Raw genomic sequence first — 27,130 nt, 5'->3', positions numbered from 1 at the left:
AACTGTTCAATTTATTTGCGGTAAATAACTATTCATTATTTAAAAAAATCTCTTATAATTACCGGTACTGAGCATGCGCAGAAAATTAACCAATCAAGTTTGAGCATTAATATTAAATCCCCCCTCTCACATTGGCTTCACTCTCCACAAACCAAGCTTTACACTTCGTTCCTATATTCCTAGGTCCATGATTTACCTAGACTAGATTATCGCCATTTTTAATAAAAATTTGTTTTAAGGGTAATTGACATTTATTAACCCCGTTTTAATTAATATTACTACTTGCTGAGAAGAATATTATGTTCCAAGCGATAAATTGAAAAATGGGCGAAGATTATAATGGAGGTAAGCGTTCGAAAAATTCCCAAATATATTGTGCTTTTTGTCATTGTTCCCGCGTTACAACCGCAGGTAAATAAGTCGAGTGATTGTAATGGCCGGAGAAACGTATCGTGAAAGTGGTAAACATATTTGAAAAAGTTTCTTGTGAAATTTCTTAGTACATGAAATATTTTAAGCTACAAAACGTTTTAATCAATTTCAGCGTGAATTAAATAGCATTTGAACATTTATCGGAAGGTCTTTTCATTTTATCGATAACCTGAAAAATAAGCATCTACGAAGATTGTTCTTATGGGTATATCTTTACTTATATATTGATAATACGTTATTATTTCATTAACCTCTCTTAAACATTTTATTGCTTTTTTATAATTGTAATTAAACCTAAAAGTTTTTTTAATTATTTTAAGTATAATTTTGCTGTTTGAAGTCTAATGAATGTATGTAGTGAATATAACAGAAGTAATATTTATCATTAGCATATAATATATATGTTTATAAGACATAATATGTACTCAAATCATAGAGTTCTGAGTAAAATATATAGTTCAGATAAAAATATGATTATAATTAATTTTTTATTTTTATGCTTCATAAGTTATTTAATCTTATACAATGCATAAGAAAATGAAATTAATGTTGGTATGATATAAACATACATATATTTATTAGATCGAGATCGTCAGGACCGTGACAAAGATAGGGACAGGGACAGGGACCGTGACAGAAGACATAGGTCTCGTAGCAGAGATCGCAGGAAACGTTCACGATCACGTTCCAAAGATCGAAGAGATAGAAAGAGAAGTAGTTCGCCTAAAAAGAGTCGCAGCTCTAGAAGAAGGAAACCTTCTCTTTACTGGGATGTTCCACCACCAGGATTTGAACACATTACACCTTTGCAGGTAAGTATTTTTGATTAAGCAAACTTTTAATTTATGCATAGATTGCAGATGTTTATACATATAGATAAAGAAATAAAACAGAGACAGATATCTGTTTTATAGTTAGAAAATTACAAAAAAATATTCTTAATTTTATATTTTAGCATGTTTTGCATACTTGTTTAGTACATAAATATTATACATTCACTTTTTATGATACTTATATATATATCAAATAGTTCTTAAAAATTCTTTTATGTTTTATAAAAATCCTATTTATATCTTTATAAATTTATTAAAAATAATATTTTTATTTAATATAAGTTTTTCAATCTAATATTATGATTGCTTCAACATTTATAATTTTGCATATTCATTGCTCATTAAATACTTCAAGTTATAGCTGTGTTACATAACAGGTATAAAATAATAATTATATACAATATAACTAGTTTGTATTTAATATAATAGAAAGTAGTATTGTATTTGTAAATCTATTTTTTCTTAGACAAACTGAAAATGGATATGCAATATTTATGTATAAAGTCATCAATATATTTATCCAATTTATTTTATAAATTCTAATAAATGAATCAAGAATGATGTTACATAATGTATATACAATGTAGACGTTGTATACATTTCCACATAATTCGCAAAGATATAACAATGGATATAGCTCTGATATATTTAAATTTATTTTCATATGATAGTATTGCAATATAACTTTTGGTTCAAGTAAAGCAGTAAAGGAACCAATATAGTTAGGAATACATAAATAAAATATATATCAACTCTTAAAATAATTTCAGTTGTATTCATAATGATTAAATAATAAACATTTCATTATAATGACATTTTTTCAATATATTTATTATATATCCTATATATTTTATATTTCTGTACATGTTCATGTATAATAAATACATAATCATCTGTAGTCTAATTATGTAAATTAAATTTCCAGGTAATTACTTAATTTTCATATCAATTTCAATTTTTAACAGTATAAAGCTATGCAAGCTGCAGGACAGATACCTGCAAATATTGTAGCAGACACACCACAAGCAGCTGTGCCAGTAGTTGGTAGTACAATAACTCGACAAGCAAGAAGACTTTACGTAGGAAACATTCCATTTGGTGTGACTGAAGAAGAAATGATGGAATTCTTTAATCAACAAATGCACTTATCTGGTCTTGCCCAAGCTGCTGGAAATCCGGTATTGGCATGCCAAATTAATCTGGATAAAAATTTTGCATTCTTAGAGGTATTTAATAACTTTAAAATAAAGTTTATGTTTTCCATAAATGACAGAGTATTTATGAAAACATTTTAGTTCCGTTCCATAGACGAGACAACGCAAGCTATGGCATTTGATGGCATCAACTTCAAAGGCCAAAGTTTAAAAATAAGAAGACCACATGATTATCAGCCTATGCCAGGAATGACTGATAATCCAAGTATGAACGTGCCAGGTACGGTTCCTGGTATGTTTTATACATACTCTTCAGCATTTTATGTTATATTTAACAAATTTTTTACTTTTGATATGTACATAACCTAATGTAATCTTTTTTTTTATTATAGATTCTCCACACAAGATTTTCATTGGTGGTTTACCCAATTATTTGAACGAAGAACAGGTATGCAAACAAATCTGTAATATAATTTCGTTTATTGCACACCTTTGGATACAGTTTTTATTCACTGATGTCTACTCATACATTACAATTGGTAAAAATCTATGACTATTTAGTAACTTCATTAAAATTCTAAAAATATATCTTAATGACATCAGAGTTTAAAACAATTGTATCGCTGTATAACAATGCTGTAGAATTACTTTGAATATATGCTAGTTCTCAGCATTGTGAGTTATACCAAAGGATTAAATTATAACATAGGTATTTAGCTATTTAGCGGAGATCAAACTAACGAAGATGAGTCAACTACCCAAATACCATAGAGGTATGTATGTGTATCCATTGGATTCCAGCGTCGATTAGGTTTTATTTAGCTAGGTGTACCGGATTCCAATTCCATTTTTTGGTCAAGTCTAGGGACAACACAGAACCTTGTCGTGTTTCGCATTTCTTCTCAGAGTACCATTATTAGATAGTGGATAGGGAAATGGTTAGTGGTGTTACAGCATTCAGGTGGTATGCAGTCACGGCAGTCGCTTCTTTCACAGTTTTTTGAAGAACATCGTGGACCCAGCCAAGGGAATACGAAATTTTTTTATATAGGAATATCTAACAAGAGTATTAAATCAATGGTTAAAAAGAAGGAAGGGGGAGGAGGAATAAGTAGTTGATAATCATGCAAAGTTGTTAGGTGCATAAAGTATCTTCAGAAGTAAATCTTCTTCATATTTTTACATCTGAAACTCTTACAGTCTATTCCATCTAGTGGTATTACATGAAAAAAAAAAAACATTTTAGGATTATAGAAACAAGTCAACGTTTTATCTAGTACATCAGTTTTTTTCTTTTTTTCTTGACGGGATTACAGGGTCAACACATAAGCTTATGTGCATCTGGTAACAGCTCCAAGTCTTTTGGCACCTGTTCTTTTCAGCAGTACCTTTTCTCTTGCAGCTGTTTTCTTTACAGGCTTTTACAGGCTTTACAGCTCTCCGTCCTTGTGCCTTGTTACGTTTACAGGTTACGCGAATGAACTTATGCGTTCAAATATCAGTAATGTGCATTTATACAAAGACAGAGTGTAAAAAAGAAAGTAAGAAAACTAAAAGTCGGTAAATGTGAACATTAAACGCCGGAAAAAAGTTAATTGTGTTATTACAGTGGTACATTGTTGGAATAATACAATCAAAACAAAAATATAACCATTTGGTTATCATATAGTATACTGTGGACTGATACCAGTGCCCTTTCTCCCCATTTCTTAGCTTAGGGTTGCGCCGATCAAAAGCATTTGCTTACCACTACCACTACTTCTACCACTACTACTACTACTACTACTGAACATGACAAAATACCACACTGCCTGGAGAGAGGCTAGCCCAGTCCCTCGAGGCAAGTACTTATATCATTTTCATGGGTCTTCGTATTGGGCTTATGCGACTTTTGCAGCCCCTTTTCTGAAGACTTTGGTTCTTCTATGTACATGGTGCGTTTTCTAATTGGATAGTTTTTGATTGATAATAGCGTGTTGCTTGATTATAAGGATGTTAATGATATAATAGGAATTATTGCACATTATCTTTACAATAGTTACATTGTTGTCCTGATAACAATTTGAAACTTCAGTAATTTATCAGCTGACAGTAATTTAGATTTGTAGGTAATACTGCCTAAAAGATATTTAATTTTATCATCTTCAGAGAGGTGTAATCCTTGTTCGACCATATGCATACGAATGCATAGAACTAGTTACGTTATATATTACCCTAGATTATGGATCAATGTTTCAACAATAGGCTGTATTCACGTATTTCTTCTTGAAATAAAATGAATTGAACTGTTGGGAATTTTTAACTCCCAAAAATGAAGATCAAAATATCTTCATTAAAGGCAACATGCTGTTATCTCCGCTTCAGAGTTTTCAGTGCTTCTGCGAAATGGAAAAACGTAAGTAAGTTTAAGATATGCTTGTTTTTGAAGAGAAAGTAAAAGTAAATGTGGAAGAATCCGCATTTGAAGAGCTGCGGCGTACTGTCTCGATTGATCTTGATATAGATCCATTTCAGACTGGATTAAGTCTTTTGTGCGTAAGAAATTAAATAAAAATCTTCAATGGACTTTTAGTAGGCGAAATATAATAAATTTATGCATTTATAGTGAATTCATTTCTTATAGATTATGCAACTTTTATTTTAGCATTAAATAATGATATTGCAGCATTTCTCATTTTTAAAAAGCAATGAAATTTAATTTTAATAACTGGATAATTTTATTAACACTTCACTTCAACCAAAAAAATTAAATAAAATTCATTCTTTTATATAAGTGTAACTAATGTATGAGAACAAAGTTTCATTGTTGTATGTAAATAAAATAGAATATTCGATAATTTCATTTAAAAAGATATTAGAAATAAAAAAGTTGTATAGTCTAAACAAATTTTAATTATATGAATGTTATATGAGTAAATAAGTAATGTTGTTTTTACGATACAGGTGAAAGAATTACTGATGAGTTTTGGACAACTAAGAGCATTCAATCTAGTAAAGGATTCAGCTACAGGTCTATCCAAAGGTTACGCATTTTGCGAGTATGTTGACGTGTCAATGACTGATCAAGCAATTGCTGGATTAAACGGAATGCAGCTGGGAGACAAGAAGCTAATTGTACAACGAGCTAGTGTGGGAGCCAAGAATCCTATGATCGGCGCACAAGCTCCAGTTCAAATTCAGGTGCCTGGATTGTCTATGGTAGGCACAAGTGGACCAGCAACTGAGGTAAATGATCATTTGAACTATAACTTTTATTTTATAATTTATTTGTTAGAGTTTTACAAATACAATTATAATCTCACTATAGGACTCCTCTTTAAATGAATCATCAGTGAATTCTGTTCCACATGGGTACTGTTAATATATTATGTGAAACTTTCTAGTCAAAAATTAATCTTTTTAAAATTATTATTTTTCTACTATTTTAATTGTCAATGTGGCCTAGTTTGCTACACTTAAACATCACATATATAATATTATAGATTTAGTTAAAAAGATATTTATTTCAAATTGTTATACTAAACCAAATGGCAAGCATGAGTCACCTTTTCCGTGCAAAGTGTTAAAATAATATATTTTTTATCTATATTCCAGTCCAGATCTATATTGTGTGAGGTTGTGGAAATTTTATCAACAAAAAATTTGTACTTAAAATTAATTACTATATATTAAAATAATACTAGGACTTTGAAATGTTATAAATATTGAATATAATATAAAGTATTATTATGCACTATTAGGTTCTCTGCTTGTTGAACATGGTAACTCCTGAGGAATTAATGGAAGAAGAGGAATACGAAGACATCTTAGAAGATATTAAAGAGGAATGTAATAAATATGGTGTGGTTCGATCTGTGGAAATACCAAGACCTATAGAAGGTGTTGATGTACCTGGGTGTGGAAAAGTATGTGTAAATACTAAACTTAAATTTGTTTCCTATCAAAAAGAAAACATATAATTTTCATGCTTTGTTTGTTATAGGTATTCGTTGAGTTTAATAGCGTAATTGACTGCCAAAAAGCGCAGCAGACACTTACAGGACGTAAATTTAATAACCGTGTTGTTGTGACATCATACTTCGATCCTGACAAGTATCATCGCAGGGAATTCTAAGATGTAGATTTTTTCATGCCAATTAATTATTGACTCCAGTGTATAATATATATATTGAACGAATAATCTAACCTGCTCGGAAATTAATAAATTTTTTCTCATCAGATTGTACATTAAGAAATGTAATTGATTTGCACTCGTACTGTGCATTAAAGCGTAGTTGTTGTAATTTATGTATCTTTCAATGATGTAACCATTATATGAGTAACGCGTATTTTACAAAACTGAATATTTTCTGGTTTTTAGTCAGTAAGAGGAATAAAAATCCTGTGAGAGACACAATTATACAAATATATAATTATATGATACATATACTGACGTCATAACATTCACTAATTTATCAGTGAAATTGAAATACTAGATCATTGTCAAAATAGAAATCATACAAATAAATAATACATTGTCACTGTGTTCATAACAAATTTTTTTTTTTATCAAAATATTTTAATACTCGTTATTTATGTGTTAAAGTATAAAAAAATGAAATGACAAGCGTCATTTAAAATTTATGCGTGCTTCTTCGTTGAAAATTAAGCTTCATGTTGCGATGCAGGTTGATAGGAATGACTCTCTCCTACCACAGCAGTGTCAATTAACAATTTTTGCAATGCTATATAAAGTCCACCTCCAGCAAGCAGCAAGCAGATTCCTATTAAGAGCACTATGGACCATGCTGGTATTGCAGTTCCCCCTGGAAAATTTCAGATGCTTAATCATTACACATATTGCTTCATTTTTCTTATGCATTTGCATCTTAACTTACAGTAGTAACGTCTTGTAATTGTTTTACGTCCTTTTAAAATCTTACGTCTTGCTTCCACTCCATCCATAAAAATTCCCATGAGTACTGTTTACAAAAATTATTTACATGAATGATATGTTTACCACACAGTTCCATTTTTTTATATTATTTGTTAACTTTTGTGAAATTATTTTTTTAAGAATATATATAAATATTTTACTATTATTTTCAGGCAGTTTTATATTTTATTGTGCTGTATATAATTCTGATAAAATCTCACAAAAGTTTATTAATATTATTTATGTAGCTATTACTATTACTATTTTATTAAAGTAAACTTGAAAATTAATCTTGTAATTAATTACTAAAATATTATCAAATATTGCACATAAAATGAACAAGTAAAAAAGTCTTGCATAAACGATAATACGTTAAATTAATATTATATATACTTACGAAAACCAATGGCAAGATAACACAGCAATTTTTTAGAACACATTTTGTTTTATTAAAGACTATAATTACACAATTAGATGAAAAGCGTTCAAAATCTTGTTAGGGACACCTGAACCACATAAAAGCAAATCTGTTATGAATCAACGGCCCGATAAGGGTAGAGATAACACATGGAAAATGTATCTTATCTTATTTTTACAAGAGATATAAAAACTAGTACGAAGTATGAAATCATATTGGGCTTATGAACATAGTTAACAGGGCACACAATGCCTGTAAATGTGCATATATTTACGTACATATATTACTGATTTCTCTTATTAAATTCTAGTATACATTGATCACTTTTGTTAGTAGCATAAAATGTCCTAACATGCTTATAAAAAAAAGTAACTTACATTTATAAGAATTGTTAATAATTATTTAAATAAATATAAAGAATAGCTCAGTTTATTTCAGATTAATTTATACAAGCATGATAATATATAATATTTACAAGTTGATATCAAATATCTGGTTAGAGTAACATACTGAACGATTTCAACTTTCGCTTTGACATTATATGCACTTAAAAAAATACAGAAATCCAGAATGCAGCTGGAATGTAGTTATGAAGATTATCGGGGTGCAGGTCGAAGATTCGAGTAAGTATGGGTAGGATCTATTGAAAAGGAAAAGTTTCAAATCAATTAATGTTCTTTAATCGCATACTGACTTTTTATTAAATAAGATTCAAGGAAACCAAGTTACAAGTATAACTTATTACACGATCGTTGTAATACTACATAATCCGATGCCAACGGAGACAAATTTTTAATTAAAAGCGAAATCAACAAACATTTTCCTCCCTAGTATTTCCAGATAAAATGAAATATAATAAAGTATGATATTAATAATATTCTATTTTTGTATTTTGAAATATGCTTCAATGAAATATTTTTTTATTTTTAACATTTTGACAACCGGGTGTCAAATGTGAAACTGATGTGTAACAAAAGAAAATACAGTATTTCTAGCACTAACATTTAAATTATATATCACCATTAATTCTTAAATAAACAGTCCGACTTACAGTTGCCAAAATGTTAATAATTATAATAACGAGTGAGTTAGTCAGATTTTTTCTTCTAAATAGTGAATTAACTGTTGGCATCTATGCTTTGCTGACTCGAATAATTAAATATACTCCTCTTGTTTTTTCTCTTTTTTAATATAACATTAAAGTAATTACAACCGAAATAAAGCTCTATGCAACTTACAATTATCATAATAATGTAAATAGAAATAGCTGGCACATATACAAGGCATTCCAAAACATCACCTTTCATATAACAAACTCCATGCCTTCAATGGCAGCATTTGCATTTTTTTCCATCTCGTAATTTCTTCAGTTATATAGTTTTACTATCTTTCTACTTGTAACATACACACAATCTCTCTCTCTTTCGCTCTCTCTCGCTCGCTCTTTTTTTCTTTTTCCCTAGAAACTGTAGTTTCTGGAGGACAGTTGACAATGAACCTACCCCTCAGTGTCTTCTTCAGGTTATAATATGCTTCTATATTTTGTACATACGTTGATAGATCATGTTATTACAAGCCTTTCTAAACAGCAGTCTCACTATATGGCCCGGTGAGCGAGTTTACCTTCACTCGGACTTTCACGCACACTAGTGACATTTATACATCATTGTAACAGAGAGATATAGAAATGTTAAATTTTTTAATGAGTAAACTTAGATATTTAAAATTCTTAAGTGTTTTCATTTGTAAACGATTAACTTTCCATATTTGCAAACATAAATTTCTAATTCCAAATTGAGGAATTTATAAATAACCTAATTTTATTTAGAAATTCAGAAATTTGAAATTCAAGAGTGTTACAAGTTACACTTTACAAATTTAGACATTTAAAAATTTCAGAACTTAAAATCTAAAATTTTTGAATGTAAAAATTACAAACTTTTAAATCTAGATATTTTACATTTGTAAATTTTTCAATATAGATATTTTGAAATTTCAAATTTGCAAAAGTAGAAATTCAGAAATTTAAGGATTTCAAATTTTCAAATTAGAAACTTCAATTTTCCAGTTTAGGAATTCTTAGATTCCAAACTTTCCTCAAACTTTTATTTTATATAATTTCAAATTTGGAAATTTCTGCTATTCAAATTAAGAAATCCACAAATTTCATATTTGAAATTTCAAACTTTATATATTTAAACACAGAAACTTTAAATTTGCATTATTCTATGAAAGTATCTCTTTGTATATTGTCAGTTTCAAGAACTTTCTGTTACTACAGTCTTGGCTATGGCTTCAAGTGGAAACTTTAACATTAATCCTTCATTGTATTGTGCTATAAAAATGCTACATAAATTAATGCTACATAATTCTTACATCCTGTCAAACATAGTTGAACTAAACATTGTACTGTTAAAGAAATTATTGGAAACTGTTCTACTAGAAACCAATTGGTTTTATATAATGTAATTTATATAATTTGTATTTCATATATAATTCATATAATTTGTGATATAACATTACAAATCTGTAATATTATACATTTATATTATATCTTATATATTATACTATTTTCTTGTTATTATCACTTCTGAGAATTTAAAAATGTACTTTTTTACAAAATTAAAAAACTCATGCAACGAAGGATTAAGTATCTTTTAATTATTCTAATATCATATACATATAAGGAAACTTGTAATAACATAATCTATTAATGTGTGATGGCTCACTAAAATCTGAGGAAGATACTTAGGGAAATTTCTTTGTGAGTTTCCCTCATTTTTTGGTTTATATATCCAGCACCATATGACTTCGAAGAAACTTTCATGCAAGTACATTTTTTTTTTTAAATCTTGCCTCTGTACCCGTGTCAAGTACGCCCTCCTGGCGTCAGAATTTCAAAACCATCGCATTTTCAAGCGATTCCATGACGATACTGCAATCTGATTGAAGAATATCGAAATCTGCAGATTCACTGCAGAAGAAATAGTTTTCGATATACAGTACCATATATGTGATTGTATTTCGTTCGTTAACACACAAATTTTGTGCTATTCTATCTTGATAAATATTTAACGGAAAATAAATCGTTCTGCGATACGATTGAAACAACATGCAGACAAAAGTATATTATGTATACACGTTAAATTCTTGGTTCAAAGGTAACTTTTTTACACGATGCTGAACACAAATTTGTATACTGTACGTTAACCGGGATCGTAAAAAAAAGAACTATACAGAAAATCATTGTAATGTTTCAATTTTAATTCATATTTTTATCTAAGCAATTAATAAGATCAAACATCATCTGATAACAAAAATTTCACGATCATTTATTAACATATATGTGTATGCAAGTATATAAATAAAAAATGTACGGTATAAATATAACTTAGAAGTACATAAGTATTTTGGAATTAAGTCATAACTTTTAGAAAAATATAACTTTTATACATAATGTTCGGTGGAATCTCATTCCTTCAAAACAATTATTATACATAATATATGATATATATTTGAAGATGAAAAATAACTAAAATATAATGGTGATACTGACTAATATAAATAAAATATGATAATACGATATAATCAGAAAAGAAAACAAACAATATTAATTTCATGTTAATACAAATGATTACATAACTGTTGATCTCTCTCTGTTATTTCGTTGTGAGCAATATAGTTTTCTAGAATGCATTTTCATAGAAATTTTAGTTATGCGTATTAAGTACCATATTTGTGGTTAGATGCATTCATTTGAAAATTTATAGAAACAACTCCCTCATACTAAACAAACAATTTTTATATTACACTAGGGAGTATAAAATTAAATAAATTAAATATAAATAATACTGTATGTTGCATATCAACATTCTCTGCTACTGTATATAATACTAAGTACTCCGTTAGTGAACTGTTCATAACACATTAAAAGAAAAACGAATAAAACTTTGTGAAGACAGTTTTCTACAAACATATGGAAGAAATTGTTACTAAAGAAAATATTACTGTAGATAATAGTGCATCTAATAATGTTATTATAATTTTCAAGTTACATTAAAAGTGTCTATTACGTTAGACAGCTTTCATAGGTTCTCATCTAAATACGAATTTTTGTTTCTCTAAGCTAAAACCTATTTGCAATCAAAACCACTTCGTAACTTTACTTGAAATACTGTATTAGTGGATGGCATAATGATTCAAGGTAGTTGAGGGATAATGAATTATTTGAAGTCTGCGACATTATTATTTGAAGTGTATTCATTGAAATGCATTTAGAATTAATAGCTATTATTATCGTGTCTCTTAACTCTATTGCAAAGTGTTCTCATGTTGGCTCAATGTATTGCTACCGGTTACTTCACCTTTCATTTAATTCTTATCACTTTTTAAGATGTTCTTTTGTGTAACTGATTATTTGCCTCAATATTATTTTTTCCCTCTTTGTTTTAATAATTCAGTCAAGTTTTTATTGCGTCTTCAAGGAACGCTTTACTCTTATTGCAGAATTACAGAACTAAATGCATTTAGTATTCCGTATATATTTTTATCCCCTGGGCAAATATTAATTTTACATCCATTAATTATCAATAATGTTATATATTATATATAATTCATTCGTATATATTTTATATAACATTACAAATTAATTATGTAATATTCCAGAAATTTATGAATTGTATACAACAACAAAATTTGCCCGCACGTGTCTATATAATCGTATTTATTACTTTATATGTTACTACAATACAGTCTCGATACATGACATCCTTTTATGTGGCCAGTTGAGCGAGTTTTCTTCATACTTTCATACACGCTTTTCAATTCAACAATTGAGAAATTTCAAGTTTTCAAACTTTCAAATTTAGAAATTGAGAAATTTCAAATTTAGAAATTTTCAAAGTTAGAAATTGAGAAATTACAAATTTTTAACAGTAGATTTGACAATCAAGCGTTGCATAGAAGAAATTTTACTTATATGTCTCTTTCCACAATTTTTTTCACTTCTACCCATTCAGGGCCATATAGCGAGACTGCACTGTGCAGTATGGTTACTCTACAGTAACAAGTATATCTAGCTGCGGAGCAATGACAGCGGCATTTCTATTAAAAGTTATCGCTTGTTAGTAGTAGTTAATGTTCATATAAATAAATATATATCGTGAACATCATTGAACATATTTTCAATATATAATAAATTAATTCAATATATTACCGAATAATGATGTACCTTTTATAAGCTACATTTTTAGGTTTAAATTTAGATTTACCTTGTGGCTAGCTGATGGTATGATCCGAAGTGTTCTTCTTCGTTTCGCATAGTGGCGTAGAAGAAATATTCGTGGAGGAAGATGAAATACAGTCCTTAGATAGATTACCATTCAAATTTAATTTGGTACTTTCTTCACTACTATTTCTTTTACTGTTGCGATGCACCACGTTATTATCGACAATTTTATATGAATCGTGACACTCGTTTTTTGTTTGTTGTTTAATATTTTCACAATCCTGTATTTCATTGTCTCTTTCTATAATACCTTCATTAATTAGTACATCCTTAAACGTAGCCAAAGTCTTACGGAGTGTTATACAAAAGCCTCTAGACGCTGGGATTAATGGGAATTCCGGTAAAATTTTCTTATCTAAATAAAAAGAAAGATCGTTACAATAAACTAATTCAAATCTCCTATATGATTCATTATTTTTCAAGTACCTCAACTTCTAAAGCCAAATAGAAATTTCATATTTTCAAATTTAGAAACTTAGAGTTTACAAATTGTAATTTTCTAAAGGTACCTTTGTAGAATTATACTGTTAGAGTTAGATGAACATTTAAAAAAAAATATTATGAATTTAAAGCTTAACTTTAGAAGTTCGGATAGTTGAGGAATAATGTCCCGTGTATGAAGATAACGTATCATAACGTACCAACGTCGGATATCTGTTTAAAAGTAGTAGGTGTTACTGGAGACAATGGATGTTGATTGCTATGCTGTTCAGAAATTTCCATCCATAATTCCAAGCGTTGTAACAAGCTCTTTGCATGTCTCTTGAAGTGTCCAATGATGATATCTTTAAATACAGGCGGTGGGTGCAATAACAATTTAGTTTGGGCTTGAATCAATTTTAACACAACCATTTCATTGTACATTCTTGAATTTTCTTTTCCTTGTTGAGATCCTTTCTGCTTTTCGAACCCAGCTTCATTAAAATATGGTTCAGGCACAAGAATAAGCCCTTGAATAGAAACTATAACTTGTAACAAAGTTGAAGAGCTTGTCCATACTTCTGTTCCACGACCAGACCAAGTCCCGAGTAAACTTACACATACTTTACCACCCTCGTAGAGATTAGGATTTAACCTATCAGTACAGTAAGAAATGTAATGACAAAGTGGCGGAGCAGCCGGATAATCGGCAGATAATTGAAAATCAAAGAGAAAGAGTCCATCTTCATACGGTGTTCTCTCAGGTCCACGAAACATTACCGAATATAGATCTATTCTATCCTCAAATCCTTTCACCCATATGCCTGGTGGAAGTGAACTCCTCAGAAGTTTCAATTCCTTGGACACAGTCCTAAAGAAGTTTGTAGGATCTGTAGGCTGAAACATCGTTAGCTTAAATTTATGACTATCTGGCGCGGTTTCTTCTATAGAAAATCCCTCTCCTTCCATATATACTGGTGGTGGAATTTCTATTGAACATTCTGATGATTCCTGTAATTCTATACATTTTTCTTCTTCTTTCTTCTGTTTCTTTAACGGAGACGAGCCTTTCTCAGCATCAAATAACGACATCTTCGACAGTCCAAATCGCTTGGAAATCTCTGCATGCGCCAACACGAGTTGAGCTTTTATCAAAGTACAAAGTTTGACACAAACTTGAGAACTGGCTATATGAGAACTCATATGCATCTGTATTTTGTTAGCCTTATTTGATTCGGTTTTTTCCACTGAACGATCAGGGATGTTACTCACATCTTCACTGAGCAGAAACTCTCCACTGGACTCACTTGATCCTGATTCCTTCTTCGAATTTTCTGCCGAGTACAATCCAGAGTCTTCAGGATTAGGATTAGCATTGATGAACAAATGATCAGTTGATTCTTCACCTTTAATGTTCTTCGTATTGCTTTCATCATTTTGATCACTGGATTCTGTCATATCTGTCACGGTGGTAATGATTTTTTCACAAGGACTACTTCTAGATTGCACACTATTGTAGTTTTCACTATTTTCTTTTTCCATACCCTCCTCTGATCCGTCAGATTTATGAGTAAATAATCTCGTCACGTGATCCGCCATACGTTGCGCTACATTTGTTCGGCCGCGTTCTCGAACTCTTTCTAGAAGTCCCTGGAAATGACTCTCATGGAAAAAGGAAGTACCCATAAGTTTATCCATATATCGACAATCTTTGTAGACTTCCAATAATCTTCTCATAACGTCAGTTGTTTGAAGCGATGGATTCTGAGTAAAGATCGCTTCCAATCTGGATAACGATATACGAGCTTTCTCAATGTGAGCGGCTAATTTTGGCTTTATGTTTTCTAGTTCTGTTTGTTCGGTGCCATCGGTGTCAGCGATAAAACAATCTTCTAATTCTGTTTCCCATGATGCGTCGGACGACACGTCATCCCATAACTCTCCTTCATCGCTGTCATATTCACCTACTTTGTACAGATCTTGAGGCCAACACATACTTACATGTCCATCGACCCACCACACTTTAACTCGTCCCTCTGGATAATTATCTAACACTTGGCCAGCAGTGCATCCAGCATCCTCCCCTTCAAAATTAGCGATTCGAATTACCAATGTACCCGGTCTATATTGAAAGTCCGGATGATCTTTCAAATCGTATACACTGACTTCACGTTCTTCTAGTAAAGTTGGTCTATAACAAATTTATTGAAGTTAATAATTTAATTTTTAATTTTCGTTAATATTAATTAAACACATAATTACTTACTGTGGGCTCTGACTTGAAGTATATGTTTTGAACCACTTGATTTTAGCTGTTCGGCCTTGGTGATCCACGCTTTGAACTACACCATAAATTCTGGACTCTTCTTTTTGATCGACCACAAAATCGCCTGGGAAGAATTCTTTGTCATCTAAGTGATGAATTGGGTACAGTTGCGTCGATGGAATACCTAAATAAACGTAATAAGAAAGTTACAAATTTTATATTAGAAGAAAGGCAAACAATTAAAAATATTTCTATAATACCAAATTCTACAGAGCCATCCTGCCATACTACATTAGCTTTTGTGTTTGTAGATAATGTCTCCACAACAATTTTAGTCCCTGGAATAAGCGGAACTGGTGGTACTTTCTTCTTTGCTTTACATAATTTTTTTTTCTTTAGTACTTTTGTCATTAAAGCAGGGCCTTTTTTCTTTTTACCCATAGATGACATACTTGAACATCCACTAGACACCTAAAACAAATTATTTATTCATTAATTCAATATGTGATATAAAGAAATTAAAAGCAAAAAACCATCTTACCGAAGCACTATCACTTTGTGAGCCTGTATCCTCTGTGTCCCAATCATCTGAGCTTTCAGTATTTTGATTGTGTACTGGAAGCATTAGGGTGTTATTACTTTTCACATTTTGTAAATTGTTAATATTATTTTGAGCATTCTCTTCTAATGCCTGTTCACTACCTTTTTCTTTTTTTTTATCTTCAACTGGTTTTGTAACACTGATATTTGGACGTGTTTTCTTTGGACTATGTTTAGGAACTTGAAAAATGTCTTTCTGTTGCTTCCTCCACTGTTCTCGCGTAATGATATTTTCATCACCTTTAATCACATAGAAATTGCGATCCCCCACTTGCACAGTAGAAGACTCAAAAACATTTAATAACTTTAGTTTCTTTAAATTTTCTCCTTCAACCACAAATTTAGGTTGAGCTTGATCAGACCAAGCACCATCCTTTGAATACGCTCTACATTGCCAATGTACTCCTACCCAATCTATTTCTATCTTTTCTATTATTACTTTTGTTATCTTTTGTGGCTTAGTTTTCCTTTTTGCTTTCATTTCTTTTGTACATGTAATCCACTGTGCATCTTCCAGGCATTGAACTGGTCCCCATAAATTTTGACCAGGATAAAATTCAAAAGATCGAGGAAAATCATTGTCCTAAAAAAAACTTCATTGTATTTGTGAGAAATTAGTTATTTGGCTTTGCAGAAAGGTCTGTCATTTTTTGTGACAGTGTAAGAAAATGCTATAGTGCAACTGTCAAATAATCTATACTGAACTATAGTAAGTTAGGTTATTTTACAATCAAACTGTAGTATTTTGTTTATGTATACAAAAAGTAACAGAACTTTCCACTGGATCTGATGCTTCACATTTCATTCTTACATTATCACGTTTCTCTTCTAACTGTCTCATCACACGCGAATCCATTCCATTTATAACACATCGTGATCCATCAGGAGTAGTAAGCCATAATTTAAAATGTGCCATTTTTATACCACCAACCCATGAATCCATACAAACCGCTATATCTGTTGGAAATTCCTATAAACATAAACTATTAATTATAGCATATGAGTTACTTTATTCAAAATTGACACTATAAATGCTTCATTACATACTTCCAAAGGTACTAAATCTTCACTCCTAATATTTGTCAGAACCTGTTTAGTACCAATCACTTGAACACAAGCAGTAAGCTCGATATCCCTGCAGTATCCCCTTTGTGTATCTTTTCCCTTGATCATTCGACGTACGACATCTCCTGGCATCAGTGTTCTGTCTGCTAAGTGAACCTAAATGAAACAATAAAATGTTGAAAAACCTTAGTACAAGAGGTCAAACTTATTACATCAGAAATGAATTCAAATTTGAATTTAATATACAGTTGCAAATATCGTTCGTATACAGGTGTCGCTTTAGATAAAATTAAAAACAAATACGATAAGAAAAAAGGAATAACAGTAAACATAAATTACTTTGTACATTGTCCCTTTTACGAACGATGTGCTTATTTTAAGACATCAAATTTTCATTACCTTCTTTGAGCTGACCAATTCTGAGATACCGGAGGGATGCCAGACCGCGCGAATTTCGCCCTTTTTCCTTCTTGGACTTTCTTCACTGTCAGAACTTAGCTCGGACAAACCTGGATCGTCATTTTCCATAACGATCCCGAATATGATATTACCTTTTTTGTCCACGCGGTAGACGACATCCTCGTAAAAGTACTGACATTGTATCTCAAAGTTCGTAGCCATCTTTTCTCTGATCACCGAGTACTCACTCCTCGCCGACGACGGCTGACAGAAGGTTCCACGGCGCAACGGTTATGGCGCACGTCGCAAGCAGGGAACTTGACTCCCGACCCCGAACCCGACCCCAACCCCAACTTTAGAATGACCGATTCGAGATGTCTCTTGGCTTCTCACCGATCGAGTTGTTATCGACTTTTTTCAAATCGAGATTGTTTACTTTTCGAACGTTACTTCAAACTTTCAAAGTATGTCCTGACAAAATAGTTTTCATTTAATGCCTCATTACAGATGCGCAAATTTACATAATAATGTTGTATATAGTTGAGGTGTATGCTGCATACATATGAGACGCGTAAATATAAATACGTACACGTGCGCATATATGCATATGATGCATAAATAATTAATACGTCTTTTTTTTTATTAATGCAAATTAATAATAAGGGGCGCGCACGACCTTTGAAATACCGATTTAGCTTAAAATATAGAATATTTTAGAACTATCGTGAAAAGTCAGCGCGCGCATTTTTCTGAAATAATTTCGTGTCTAAAATTCTTTAGCATAGTAAGAAAGTACTGAGGAAATGTTATTGATTTAAATTCTTAAATAAATAAATTTTACCGTTAAGTTTATTAACTTTCAAACTCCTACATTTCCAAATAATGAAATTTTAAAATCCTCAAGTTTCCAAATTTTAAAAAACCTGATATTTTCACAAGTCCAAATTCCTGAAATTCAAAACTTTTCGAAAACACAAATTTCAAATCTTTCAATGTTTGAACTTTTAAAATCATATATCATGCATTTCTCTTTTTACACTTTCTTTCTCCTACTTTTAATCAGGTAGAAATTAACAAAACTTTCAATGTGCATTTTCTCCTCATTTCATAAAGATGTATGCAATAATTTTGCAAAATTATTACTTCCCGTAATGAGTCTGACGTATTTATATTAAAGTTGAACCAAATTAACATTTCGAACGCCGTACATTCCTCTTGTAAATCTAATGGTTTAAAATAACGAAAGTAGGGAATACATTATTTTCGTAACAATTGCATAACAAAATTATTCAAGTATATAATTATTTTAAAAATAAAAGTATACATGAATTTCAAAGTCATTTATTATCAGATGTTCTGTAATTGTACGCACAATTGATTGTCTGATAGATACATTTATATTTACATTTGACAATTTTTTTTTAATATAATGAAAGACAAAATATCAATCAGTATTCAATATTAACAAACAATTACATATGCACGAAAAAATATGTACTAATATATATATTATGACTAGTAGGAAGAAATGTATGTGATATAAATTACTTTTACTTTAGTGTATGAAGCTATGCTTTCCTCGCAATTTCTTTTTTTAGAATAGTAGAATAAAATAAAGGATGTGCTTATTTTATAATTAACTAGATTTATGAATAGAAACGTTCTAGGAACACGTGATAATTTGTACATATCATGAAATATCGTTTCCATTATTAAAAAGTACCTTTTTTAAATCTGGTATTCTGATTTTTGATAATTATACTGCAAAATGGGTACGTTGAAATCCTTGACCCAAACTTTGTAATATAGTTTGCACATCATGTTCACTTTGACTATAAAATACATACACTTCGAATTTGGTTGATAAATTACAATTAGTATCTCTGAAAATTGAATTAAAAATATATTCAATACAATTTTACCGATTATTCTATGACTTTTAAATATAAATAAATTAGTAAAAATACTTAAAGATATACTATATTATATTATTTATATTACCCTGCAATGAATGCAAAATAATGAGGAATGTTTTTAGTACGACCACAGGACGAGATTTCCATGTAGCTTTGTTTACATATTACCTAACATTTAACCAGAATTTAGAATTATGTTATACAGTTGTATCCATTAATATTTATATTTACATACTTTATCATCACTATCTTGAGTCACTCTAATTCCAATTTCCAAGCATTCAAACTTTACAGGAACTGATTTTAGTTCTTCTGACTTCAGTACTTGCAAAATTGCTCTTTCAATCTGTTTAACATCTCCTTGTGTACCAATATACATAGAACCGCAATATTTAACAGAAAATCCAGCATTTAATGCCTTACTTTCTGATTTCATTGTTTCGTTTTTCGATTCCTCGTTATGTTGTTCTAAACAAAACCTTTTTAAAATTTTTTTTAAGCCTTCAATGCCTGAATTTCTTATGAGATGTATAATTGGAAGGTATAATTCATTTGTTTTTTTATTACGGTGCTGAAAATCCATTACATAATTATTGTTTTATAGAGTTCAATTAAAAAATATATGGAATTAAATACATACTTTTATTATATGCAGGCATACTGGTTGGCCTACAGACTTTTTCATAATTTTACGCAATTGTCCTTTAGTATTAGACGTTATAGCATTTCCATTTATTTCATCCAATATGTCTCCAATCTCAACTTTATCCTTAGATAATATGAAAAAAAATATTAAAAGGCATTATTGAAAATTTTTGTTATTAAAATACATGATTTTATTTCATGTTTATGTAAAACTTTAAATAATTATTATATTTCTTACATCTTCAGCAGCTACAGAATTTCTGTCCAGATTAATTACCAATGCTTTTCCTTTAATAAAACTATAATAATGAAATAATATTAATTAAAGATATAGAATAGAAAATTTGTATCAATAACTTAAGTTTCTTACCACACAGAAATGCCTAAACTTTTACACGGTACTAATTCCAAAAATAAGCATTCAGGTAATTCCCAAGATTCATCCAAAAAACTTGAATTCCGTAAATTTAATTTAAAATTTAGTTTACTACTTTGTAATAATACTGATAAAAATATTTCACCCAGAATATCATCTCCCAGAATACTGTTTTTGTCATAGTAGTTTATAGCCATTAATGGTGTTCTGACCTATGAAGTTTTGTATATAACAACTATTAATTATTAGATTAATAGTTGTATTAATAACAAATCTTGTATTCAAAATCATTTTTTTTTCATATATACTTAAATAAAAATACATATGTATATTAATAAATAACATAGTTTATATAGAATAACAAATAATTAAAGAAATATAATTTGGTTATACCAGCATTTCAACTGGCACATGAAGGCACTTTCGTATCAAACATGTTCTAATTAAAAGTCTAAGACGTCCAGTTGCTGTATGTACTTTTGGAGATTGTTTTACTTGTTCAACTACCAAGGAGTAGGTACAGCAGGAACTAAAACAGTATCATTTTAATTTTTAAAACTATAAAATATGTATTAGATCAGCCGTGATCTATTTGTTTTATAATCATTGAAGTTTGCCACTATTACATATGGTACAAATGGATTAGAAACAGTGACAACTGCAGTAAGTATTTGCTGAGAATTTGCATTATGTAAAATGACAGTTTTTAAATTAATTAATTTATTACAGACATTACAAGTGAATAATGATTTGACAGTTTTAAAGATAGTGATTTAAGCTAGGAATATAAGCCCTGTTTAAGTTAGTAATTCAAAATTCATTCAACTACTATGAATAATTCAACTACTATTCACCATGTACATTCACCATAGTCTGCAAGCAGGTATTAACTGCATGCTTTATATGTAGCTTCACGGCAGACCTAATATGAATGTATTTTTAAATAAAATATTATTTATTTTAATGTGCAAATTACGAAACAATGGAAAGAAGTTGAAATAAATCATAAACTGTTTCTTTCCAGAAAATAATTTACTATTTTTTATAGACCTAAAATTTTTCTCCGTAATTTCTTCTAACCAATACCAAGCATCAGGTAACTTTGGAAAACCTAAAGTACTTAAGCGTAGTAGTATGCCTTTTTGAAAACATTTTTCTAAACATTTACAAAAGGCAGGCAGATCTTCATTTTCATCGTCAATCTCTTTTCCATGTTCTGTTAATTTCCGTGTCCACCCTAAAAGTATATTAATATTATAACAAATTTGATTACATAAAATTGTACCATATATCATTATATTCCACGTAAGCTTTTTCTTTAATTAATTAATTTATTAATTAATTATTTACACACTTTGCTAAAAAGAAAATAATATTATATAAATACATAAAAATATATGTTATTTTTCTAACGGTTATGAATGATTATTCAACTTTGGACAATGAAAATATTAATAAACATTCCTGAAAGGAAGATTATTAACTGTCACTTTCGTAATAAAACATTTTTTTAACCTTTAAAAAAGGAAACTTGTTTATAATTACCTTTTAATTCTTTGATAAGGGGATTTGAGACCGTCATCGCATTATTAATCAAAATTATTTTATAAATCTGTGAATGTTTCAATAAATCAATTTAATTATCGATTAGAAATAATCGAAGTGTTTATCATTTTTATTCACTTTAAATGACGTTTAATGATGCCAACAATATTTGTGGGTAATAAGTTTCCATGCATACAGTATACATCATCCGGAAATATACATGTAGTCATTATATACAGATAATCTTAAACTGCCCTAACACATTTGAAAAATTCAATAATTTCATTTCTCATGGACTGTGAAATGATTTCTTTTCTAAGAAAGATTTTTCTTTTTTATCTGCATTGACTTGCAAACTTTTTATATAATTCTACATTTTTAATTTAAGATCGGAAAGAAATTGAGAGAAACAATTTTGATTACTTGGTCTACTTTAAAATTGGATGCTGTATATATGCACTGACAATATGTATTTATATTTTACTAGGTCTGTTTGATTAGGCGCTCCGCGCCTAACCTAACAATGTTGAGCGAGCGAGTAAATTTCACGCTAAAGCAAAAATAGTCAACCGTGTCATCCGGTTGAATTGGTTGAGTGGTGCAAGAGAAAAGCGTGGACAAAAAAGTTGAAAAGTCAAGTACATAAGCGCGAGCAAATTCAATTTTGCATTAAAGTCTACGAGGATATGGTTTTTCGGTAATTATTACTCCGTGGCTTGCGCGGGCGGCGCGTAGGAGGAATATACACGACAATGAGTATGCAAGATCGTTAATTACTCACTTTCTGAGCACAGTTTATGAACTTTTATGATTAAAGAATGGACAGCAATGCATTATTTACATGGTTCGAGCATAAAAGTTCATAAATAATGTGCGGGTAATGAGTAATTAATTATTTTGTGTCAGCATTGCGATACGTACATGAGCCACCTATGTCAATTCTACTGCACATGCAAAGTGCAATATTTCGGCACTTTGACGACGTAGTATGGTTCCTGAGGCATTTAGAAACAAATTTCTATTAGGGTTTGATGCGTTTTGATGCCTAATAAAGCCAGAAAATCAATTTTTGTCGAATTCGGTCCAAAACGGTACAGGTGGCGCCATCTAGCGGCGAGCGGTGGAACTACGAAAAACTAAAATTTCGATTTTCTCCGAAATTAGGTAATTTTACGTATTTCTGAGGGTCAGAAATTGTTCTGTGACCTCTCTAGAATCTATATAATGCCACAAGAACCTCCTCAGAGCGCTAGAAAAGAAAATAGAAAAATAGTCCAAAACATGGACTAAAAAATTGGCGTCCATCTAGCGGTGAAAGTTGGAACTACAAAAATATAAAAATGCGATTTTCTCGAATATTAGCGAACTTTGAGTACTTGTGAGGCTCAGAAAGTGTTATGTGATCGCATTAGAAGCAAAATAAAGCAATAAAAGTATCCTGAAAGCTTTAATAAAGAAAATAAAAAAAATGTCATTTTATGGAGAAAATTTGTGGCGCCATCTAGCGGCGAAACCGCGAACTAAACTGAAAAACCGTATGTCCGAACACGCAGAAAGGGGTCCAATAAAAATTGAGTTGCTGAACCTAATAGGCAAAAAAATGCATAACTAATTAAACAAAAGTTGCTTTAAAATGTTTAAGGTATCATACTACGTCGTCAAAGTTCCGAAATATTACATTTTATATTTTTCCTTAACGCGAAAGAACACGGTTTTTTAGTTTAGTTCGCGGTTTCGCCGCTAGATGGCGCCACAAATTTTCTCCATAAAATGACATTTTTTTTATTTTCTTTATTAAAGCTTTCAGGATACTTTTATTGCTTTATTTTGCTTCTAATGCGATCACATAACACTTTCTGAGCCTCACAAGTACTCAAAGTTCGCTAATATTCGAGAAAATCGCATTTTTATATTTTTGTAGTTCCAACTTTCACCGCTAGATGGACGCCAATTTTTTAGTCCATGTTTTGGACTATTTTTCTATTTTCTTTTCTAGCGCTCTGAGGAGGTTCTTGTGGCATTATATAGATTCTAGAGAGGTCACAGAACAATTTCTGACCCTCAGAAATACGTAAAATTACCTAATTTCGGAGAAAATCGAAATTTTAGTTTTTCGTAGTTCCACCGCTCGCCGCTAGATGGCGCCACCTGTACCGTTTTGGACCGAATTCGACAAAAATTGATTTTCTGGCTTTATTAGGCATCAAAACGCATCAAACCCTAATAGAAATTTGTTTCTAAATGCCTCAGGAACCATACTACGTCGACAAAGTGCCGAAATATTCATTTTTTTATTTTCCTTATATGCGTGTTCGGACCGTCACTTTTTAGGATCAGTTTTTTCGGTGATTATTCGTTCGTGACAAGTCCGATTAAAATGTTTTTTTTCTATGTTCATCTGGATGTTCATACGCATGTGCATGCAAAATTTGACGAGAATTGGTTGAGTGGTGCAAAAGAAAAATGCGGACAAAGAAGTTGTAAAGTCTAGTATAAGAGCTTCGCTCGCCCAATGAGAATCGAATTCATTACTATGCACAAGAGAATCATTTAATTTGCGCATGTGATTCTAGATGGCCAGATATTTCGTAACCAAGGGTAACGCGCATGTGTCTTTACGATGATGGTATATCGAAGGTGTATATCCAGTGATCTTTTATTTAGTATACCTTCATGCGCCTTATTACTTAGGTTATCGTCTCTTCCCTCTTTTTAAATATTTTTATCCACAGTGTACATAAACAACGGAGTCGAAAGTTAGCCATGGAGGACCAGTATAAGTGGCGGGGGAATTTTCTAAACTTGTTCAAGTCCCGAGAAGAGCTATTTTTTTATGTTTTCAAGTCTACGTTTTGAAACATATGTATATGTTAGCATTTGTCCTATTTTGTAATTTGATTATAGTATTTCTACTGATTCTAGATTCTTAATAAGTTTTGTTACAACCTGGCTGCAACTTCTGTTACAAATTTGTGTACATATTTAGTTTGTATTAATAATGGCTTCACGTAAAAGTTTGGTGTGGATGTACAGTATTCCATCAGAGGATGGAAAATTTGTTAAGTGCATTCTATGTGACAGTATGTTATCCTATAATAGATCAACGTCAGCTATTATGAAGCATCTGCGAGGTAAACATCGGGATACATTTTCAAATGCAGCTATTGAAGTTTTCGATTTTGATGCTAATGAATCAGCAACAGAACAATCTCAGGGAAGTAATGAAGCCTGTCCTCGCAAAAAACTGCAGAAAATGAACACATGCACTCCAAAACGACAAGAAGAAATATCACAAGCACTTGCTCGTATGATTTCGTTAAATATGATGCCTATTTCTTTCTGTGACAGCATAGGATTTCAAGAGTTTATGGCTGTACTGGAGCCTGGATATCGTTGTCCTTGTCAGAAAACTATTATAAAACGGTTGCAATGTTTATACAATGAAAAAAGGACTAAAATAGAAAAAGAGCTCTCTATGGCATCCTATATAGCTATTGCCAGCGATGGATGGTCTTCACGATCACAAGATTCATATATTTCTACAACTGCAAATTTCATAGATGAGAAATGGGTCCTTAAAAATTATATGCTATGCACACAATTGGTAGAAGATCGTTATACAGAGGAAAATTTATTTATTATGTTTAATATGATTAATGAAGAGTGGCCTATTAGTGGTAAAGTGAACAGTGTGGTACATGATAAAACAAGTAATATAGGTGTGACAACAAAACTATTAGATGGTGTACGATATAATATTTCTTGTGCTGCACATATTTTACAATTATGTGTAAAAGATGCATTCAATTCAGTTGACAGATACCAGGAAGTAATACAAAAAGCCAGTCAAATTGTGCAATATTTTCATCATTCTAATGTAGTTACTTCCTATTTGATCAAAAAACAAAAACAATTAAATTTAAGTGAACAGAAGTTAGTACAAAACTGCCCCACAAAGTGGAGTTCTAGTTATTATATGTGTGAACAGCTTGTGAGCAATAGAAATGCAATTGTCGCTGTTTTAACAGATAGGACTATTACTAATTTAAAAACTGCTTTGAAACTGGAACTATCCGATCATCATTGGTCAATTATGAATGATATTATTACAGTGTTAAAACCTTTACAAATAGCAAGTACTACATTATGTTCTGAAAATAGTGTAACGATTTCTTTAGTGCTTCCTATTGTTCATGGCCTTATTAATAATCACTTGAAAAATAATGATTCTGATATAACTGAAACTAAACATTTCAAAAATATTTTAAAAGCATCCCTTGTTAATAGATTTAATTTGGATTCACGTTTTGAAACTGTACATCGTATTGCTTCCTTTCTTGATCCAAGAAGCAAAGAATTGTCATTTGAAAGTAAGGAAGTGAGGAATGTAATTAAAATTTCTGTTCATGACATGATGGAAAATATTTTAGTAAGTGAAACTACAGAGAACACCAATCCATTTCCAAGTGCACTAGATTTTCTATATCAAGCTGTGAATCCTAGTAATGATGGTAATTCAGAGTTTGAAATGTATTTAGAGGAGACTCAAATAAATCATAATTTATGTCCGTTAATGTGGTGGAAAATACATGAATACAAATACCCTAGACTGGCAAAACTAGCTAAAATGTATTTAGGTATTCCTGCAATGTCTGCTTCTTCAGAATACGTGTTATCAACCACTGGAAATATTAGTTATAAACGTAATTGCCTGTTACCAGAAAATGTTGACTTGTTGGTATTTTTGTATAAAAATAAAGATATCTGAATAAAATTGTTTCATAGATGGAGTTATTATTTCGCACGATAATAAAACTATTGTTAATTGTTTTTATAACTTTAAAAAATCTAAATATCCG

The 27,130-nt window shown here is 30.6% G+C and overlaps 5 protein-coding genes and 1 long non-coding RNA gene across 18 annotated transcripts; 3 read left to right on the top strand and 3 right to left on the bottom strand.

The window, feature by feature from the left end:
* Window positions 1-149: 149 nt before the first annotated feature.
* Window positions 150-6,762, top strand: U2af50 (U2 small nuclear riboprotein auxiliary factor 50). Of its 4 annotated transcripts, none has more exons than XM_012283582.2 (9): window positions 150-345; window positions 545-637; window positions 1,015-1,244; window positions 2,231-2,491; window positions 2,561-2,711; window positions 2,812-2,867; window positions 5,363-5,644; window positions 6,160-6,324; window positions 6,402-6,762. In XM_012283582.2, the coding sequence occupies exons 2-9, from the start codon at window positions 634-636 to the stop codon at window positions 6,531-6,533; spliced, it is 1,281 nt and encodes a 426-aa protein (XP_012138972.1). In that variant the 5' UTR covers window positions 150-345; window positions 545-633; the 3' UTR covers window positions 6,534-6,762. The 4 variants fall into 4 exon arrangements, with proteins under 4 accessions (XP_012138972.1, XP_003702568.1, XP_012138969.1 ...); XM_012283581.2 differs by lacking the exon at window positions 150-345 and adding an exon at window positions 354-461; XM_003702520.3 differs by lacking the exon at window positions 545-637.
* Window positions 6,763-6,939: 177 nt separating this feature from the next.
* On the bottom strand, window positions 6,940-8,072 carry hoka. Its single transcript, XM_012283578.2, has 3 exons — window positions 7,732-8,072; window positions 7,297-7,380; window positions 6,940-7,224 (listed from the first exon to the last, which is right to left on the bottom strand). The coding sequence occupies exons 1-3, from the start codon at window positions 7,772-7,774 to the stop codon at window positions 7,064-7,066; spliced, it is 288 nt and encodes a 95-aa protein (XP_012138968.2). The 5' UTR covers window positions 7,775-8,072; the 3' UTR covers window positions 6,940-7,063.
* Window positions 8,073-8,165: 93 nt separating this feature from the next.
* Window positions 8,166-18,011, bottom strand: LOC100874888 ((E3-independent) E2 ubiquitin-conjugating enzyme). Of its 6 annotated transcripts, none has more exons than XM_012283573.2 (9): window positions 17,790-18,011; window positions 17,373-17,546; window positions 17,137-17,295; window positions 16,267-16,908; window positions 15,986-16,196; window positions 15,726-15,909; window positions 13,681-15,650; window positions 13,023-13,394; window positions 8,166-8,392 (listed from the first exon to the last, which is right to left on the bottom strand). In XM_012283573.2, the coding sequence occupies exons 1-8, from the start codon at window positions 18,009-18,011 to the stop codon at window positions 13,030-13,032; spliced, it is 3,927 nt and encodes a 1,308-aa protein (XP_012138963.2). In that variant the 3' UTR covers window positions 8,166-8,392; window positions 13,023-13,029. The 6 variants fall into 6 exon arrangements, with proteins under 6 accessions (XP_012138963.2, XP_076388765.1, XP_012138962.2 ...); XM_076532650.1 differs by lacking the exon at window positions 8,166-8,392 and adding an exon at window positions 8,421-12,305; XM_012283572.2 differs by lacking the exon at window positions 8,166-8,392 and adding an exon at window positions 8,421-10,726.
* LOC143264612 (uncharacterized) lies at window positions 15,780-16,265 on the top strand. The gene is made up of 2 exons (XR_013038413.1): window positions 15,780-15,919; window positions 16,037-16,265. It is a non-coding gene; the product is annotated as an uncharacterized LOC143264612 (long non-coding RNA).
* A 694-nt stretch (window positions 18,012-18,705) lies between the features above and the next one.
* On the bottom strand, window positions 18,706-23,314 carry LOC100874999 (uncharacterized). Of its 4 annotated transcripts, none has more exons than XM_012283568.2 (10): window positions 22,272-22,830; window positions 21,777-21,963; window positions 21,120-21,255; window positions 20,721-20,938; window positions 20,589-20,649; window positions 20,346-20,474; window positions 19,941-20,276; window positions 19,791-19,873; window positions 19,513-19,672; window positions 18,706-19,012 (listed from the first exon to the last, which is right to left on the bottom strand). In XM_012283568.2, the coding sequence occupies exons 1-9, from the start codon at window positions 22,306-22,308 to the stop codon at window positions 19,546-19,548; spliced, it is 1,314 nt and encodes a 437-aa protein (XP_012138958.2). In that variant the 5' UTR covers window positions 22,309-22,830; the 3' UTR covers window positions 18,706-19,012; window positions 19,513-19,545. The 4 variants fall into 4 exon arrangements, with proteins under 4 accessions (XP_012138958.2, XP_076388772.1, XP_012138960.2 ...); XM_076532657.1 differs by lacking the exon at window positions 18,706-19,012 and adding an exon at window positions 23,193-23,314 and having other exon boundaries at window positions 19,115-19,672; window positions 22,272-22,338; XM_012283570.2 differs by lacking the exon at window positions 18,706-19,012 and having other exon boundaries at window positions 19,115-19,672; window positions 22,272-22,338; window positions 22,410-22,830.
* Window positions 23,315-24,466: 1,152 nt separating this feature from the next.
* On the top strand, window positions 24,467-27,055 carry LOC105663175 (E3 SUMO-protein ligase ZBED1-like). 2 transcript variants are annotated; one of them, XM_012290561.2, is made up of 2 exons: window positions 24,467-24,908; window positions 25,004-27,055. In XM_012290561.2, the coding sequence occupies exon 2, from the start codon at window positions 25,270-25,272 to the stop codon at window positions 27,037-27,039; it is 1,770 nt and encodes a 589-aa protein (XP_012145951.2). In that variant the 5' UTR covers window positions 24,467-24,908; window positions 25,004-25,269; the 3' UTR covers window positions 27,040-27,055. The 2 variants fall into 2 exon arrangements, with proteins under 2 accessions (XP_012145951.2, XP_012145953.2); XM_012290563.2 differs by lacking the exon at window positions 24,467-24,908 and having other exon boundaries at window positions 24,915-25,245; window positions 25,371-27,055.
* The last annotated feature ends 75 nt before the right edge of the window (window positions 27,056-27,130 follow it).

Source organism: Megachile rotundata, chromosome 6, assembly GCF_050947335.1.
Source record: "Megachile rotundata isolate GNS110a chromosome 6, iyMegRotu1, whole genome shotgun sequence".
NCBI lineage: Eukaryota > Metazoa > Arthropoda > Insecta > Hymenoptera > Megachilidae > Megachile > Megachile rotundata.
This window is presented reverse-complemented; position numbering and strand designations above follow the sequence as displayed.

Bases quoted from the DNA above. Each gene is read 5' to 3' on its own strand.
- U2af50 (XM_003702520.3), top strand. From the start codon at position 324: ATGGGCGAAGATTATAATGGAG. The intron at 1,245-2,230 runs GTAAGTATTTTT...AATTTTTAACAG, and splicing joins AACACATTACACCTTTGCAG to TATAAAGCTATGCAAGCTGC. The intron at 5,645-6,159 runs GTAAATGATCAT...ATGCACTATTAG, and splicing joins CAAGTGGACCAGCAACTGAG to GTTCTCTGCTTGTTGAACAT.
- hoka (XM_012283578.2), bottom strand. From the start codon at position 7,774: ATGTGTTCTAAAAAATTGCTGTGTTATCTTGCCATTGGTTTTC. The intron at 7,381-7,731 runs GTAAGTATATAT...TTTTGTAAACAG, and splicing joins TTATCTTGCCATTGGTTTTC to TACTCATGGGAATTTTTATG. The intron at 7,225-7,296 runs GTAAGTTAAGAT...GAAATTTTCCAG, and splicing joins AATTACAAGACGTTACTACT to GGGGAACTGCAATACCAGCA.
- LOC100874888 (XM_012283573.2), bottom strand. From the start codon at position 18,011: ATGGCTACGAACTTTGAGATACAATGTCAGTACTTTTACGAGGATGTC. The intron at 15,910-15,985 runs GTATTATAGAAA...ACGTTTATTTAG, and splicing joins GGATGGCTCTGTAGAATTTG to GTATTCCATCGACGCAACTG. The intron at 15,651-15,725 runs GTAAGTAATTAT...AATTTGTTATAG, and splicing joins ACTTCAAGTCAGAGCCCACA to ACCAACTTTACTAGAAGAAC.
- LOC100874999 (XM_076532657.1), bottom strand. From the start codon at position 22,308: ATGACGGTCTCAAATCCCCTTATCAAAGAATTAAAAG. The intron at 20,650-20,720 runs GTAAGAAACTTA...TCATTATTATAG, and splicing joins AGTTTAGGCATTTCTGTGTG to TTTTATTAAAGGAAAAGCAT. The intron at 20,277-20,345 runs GTATGTATTTAA...ATGGATTTTCAG, and splicing joins TATGCCTGCATATAATAAAA to CACCGTAATAAAAAAACAAA.
- LOC105663175 (XM_012290561.2), top strand. From the start codon at position 25,270: ATGGCTTCACGTAAAAGTTTGGTGTGGATGTACAGTATTCCATCAGAG.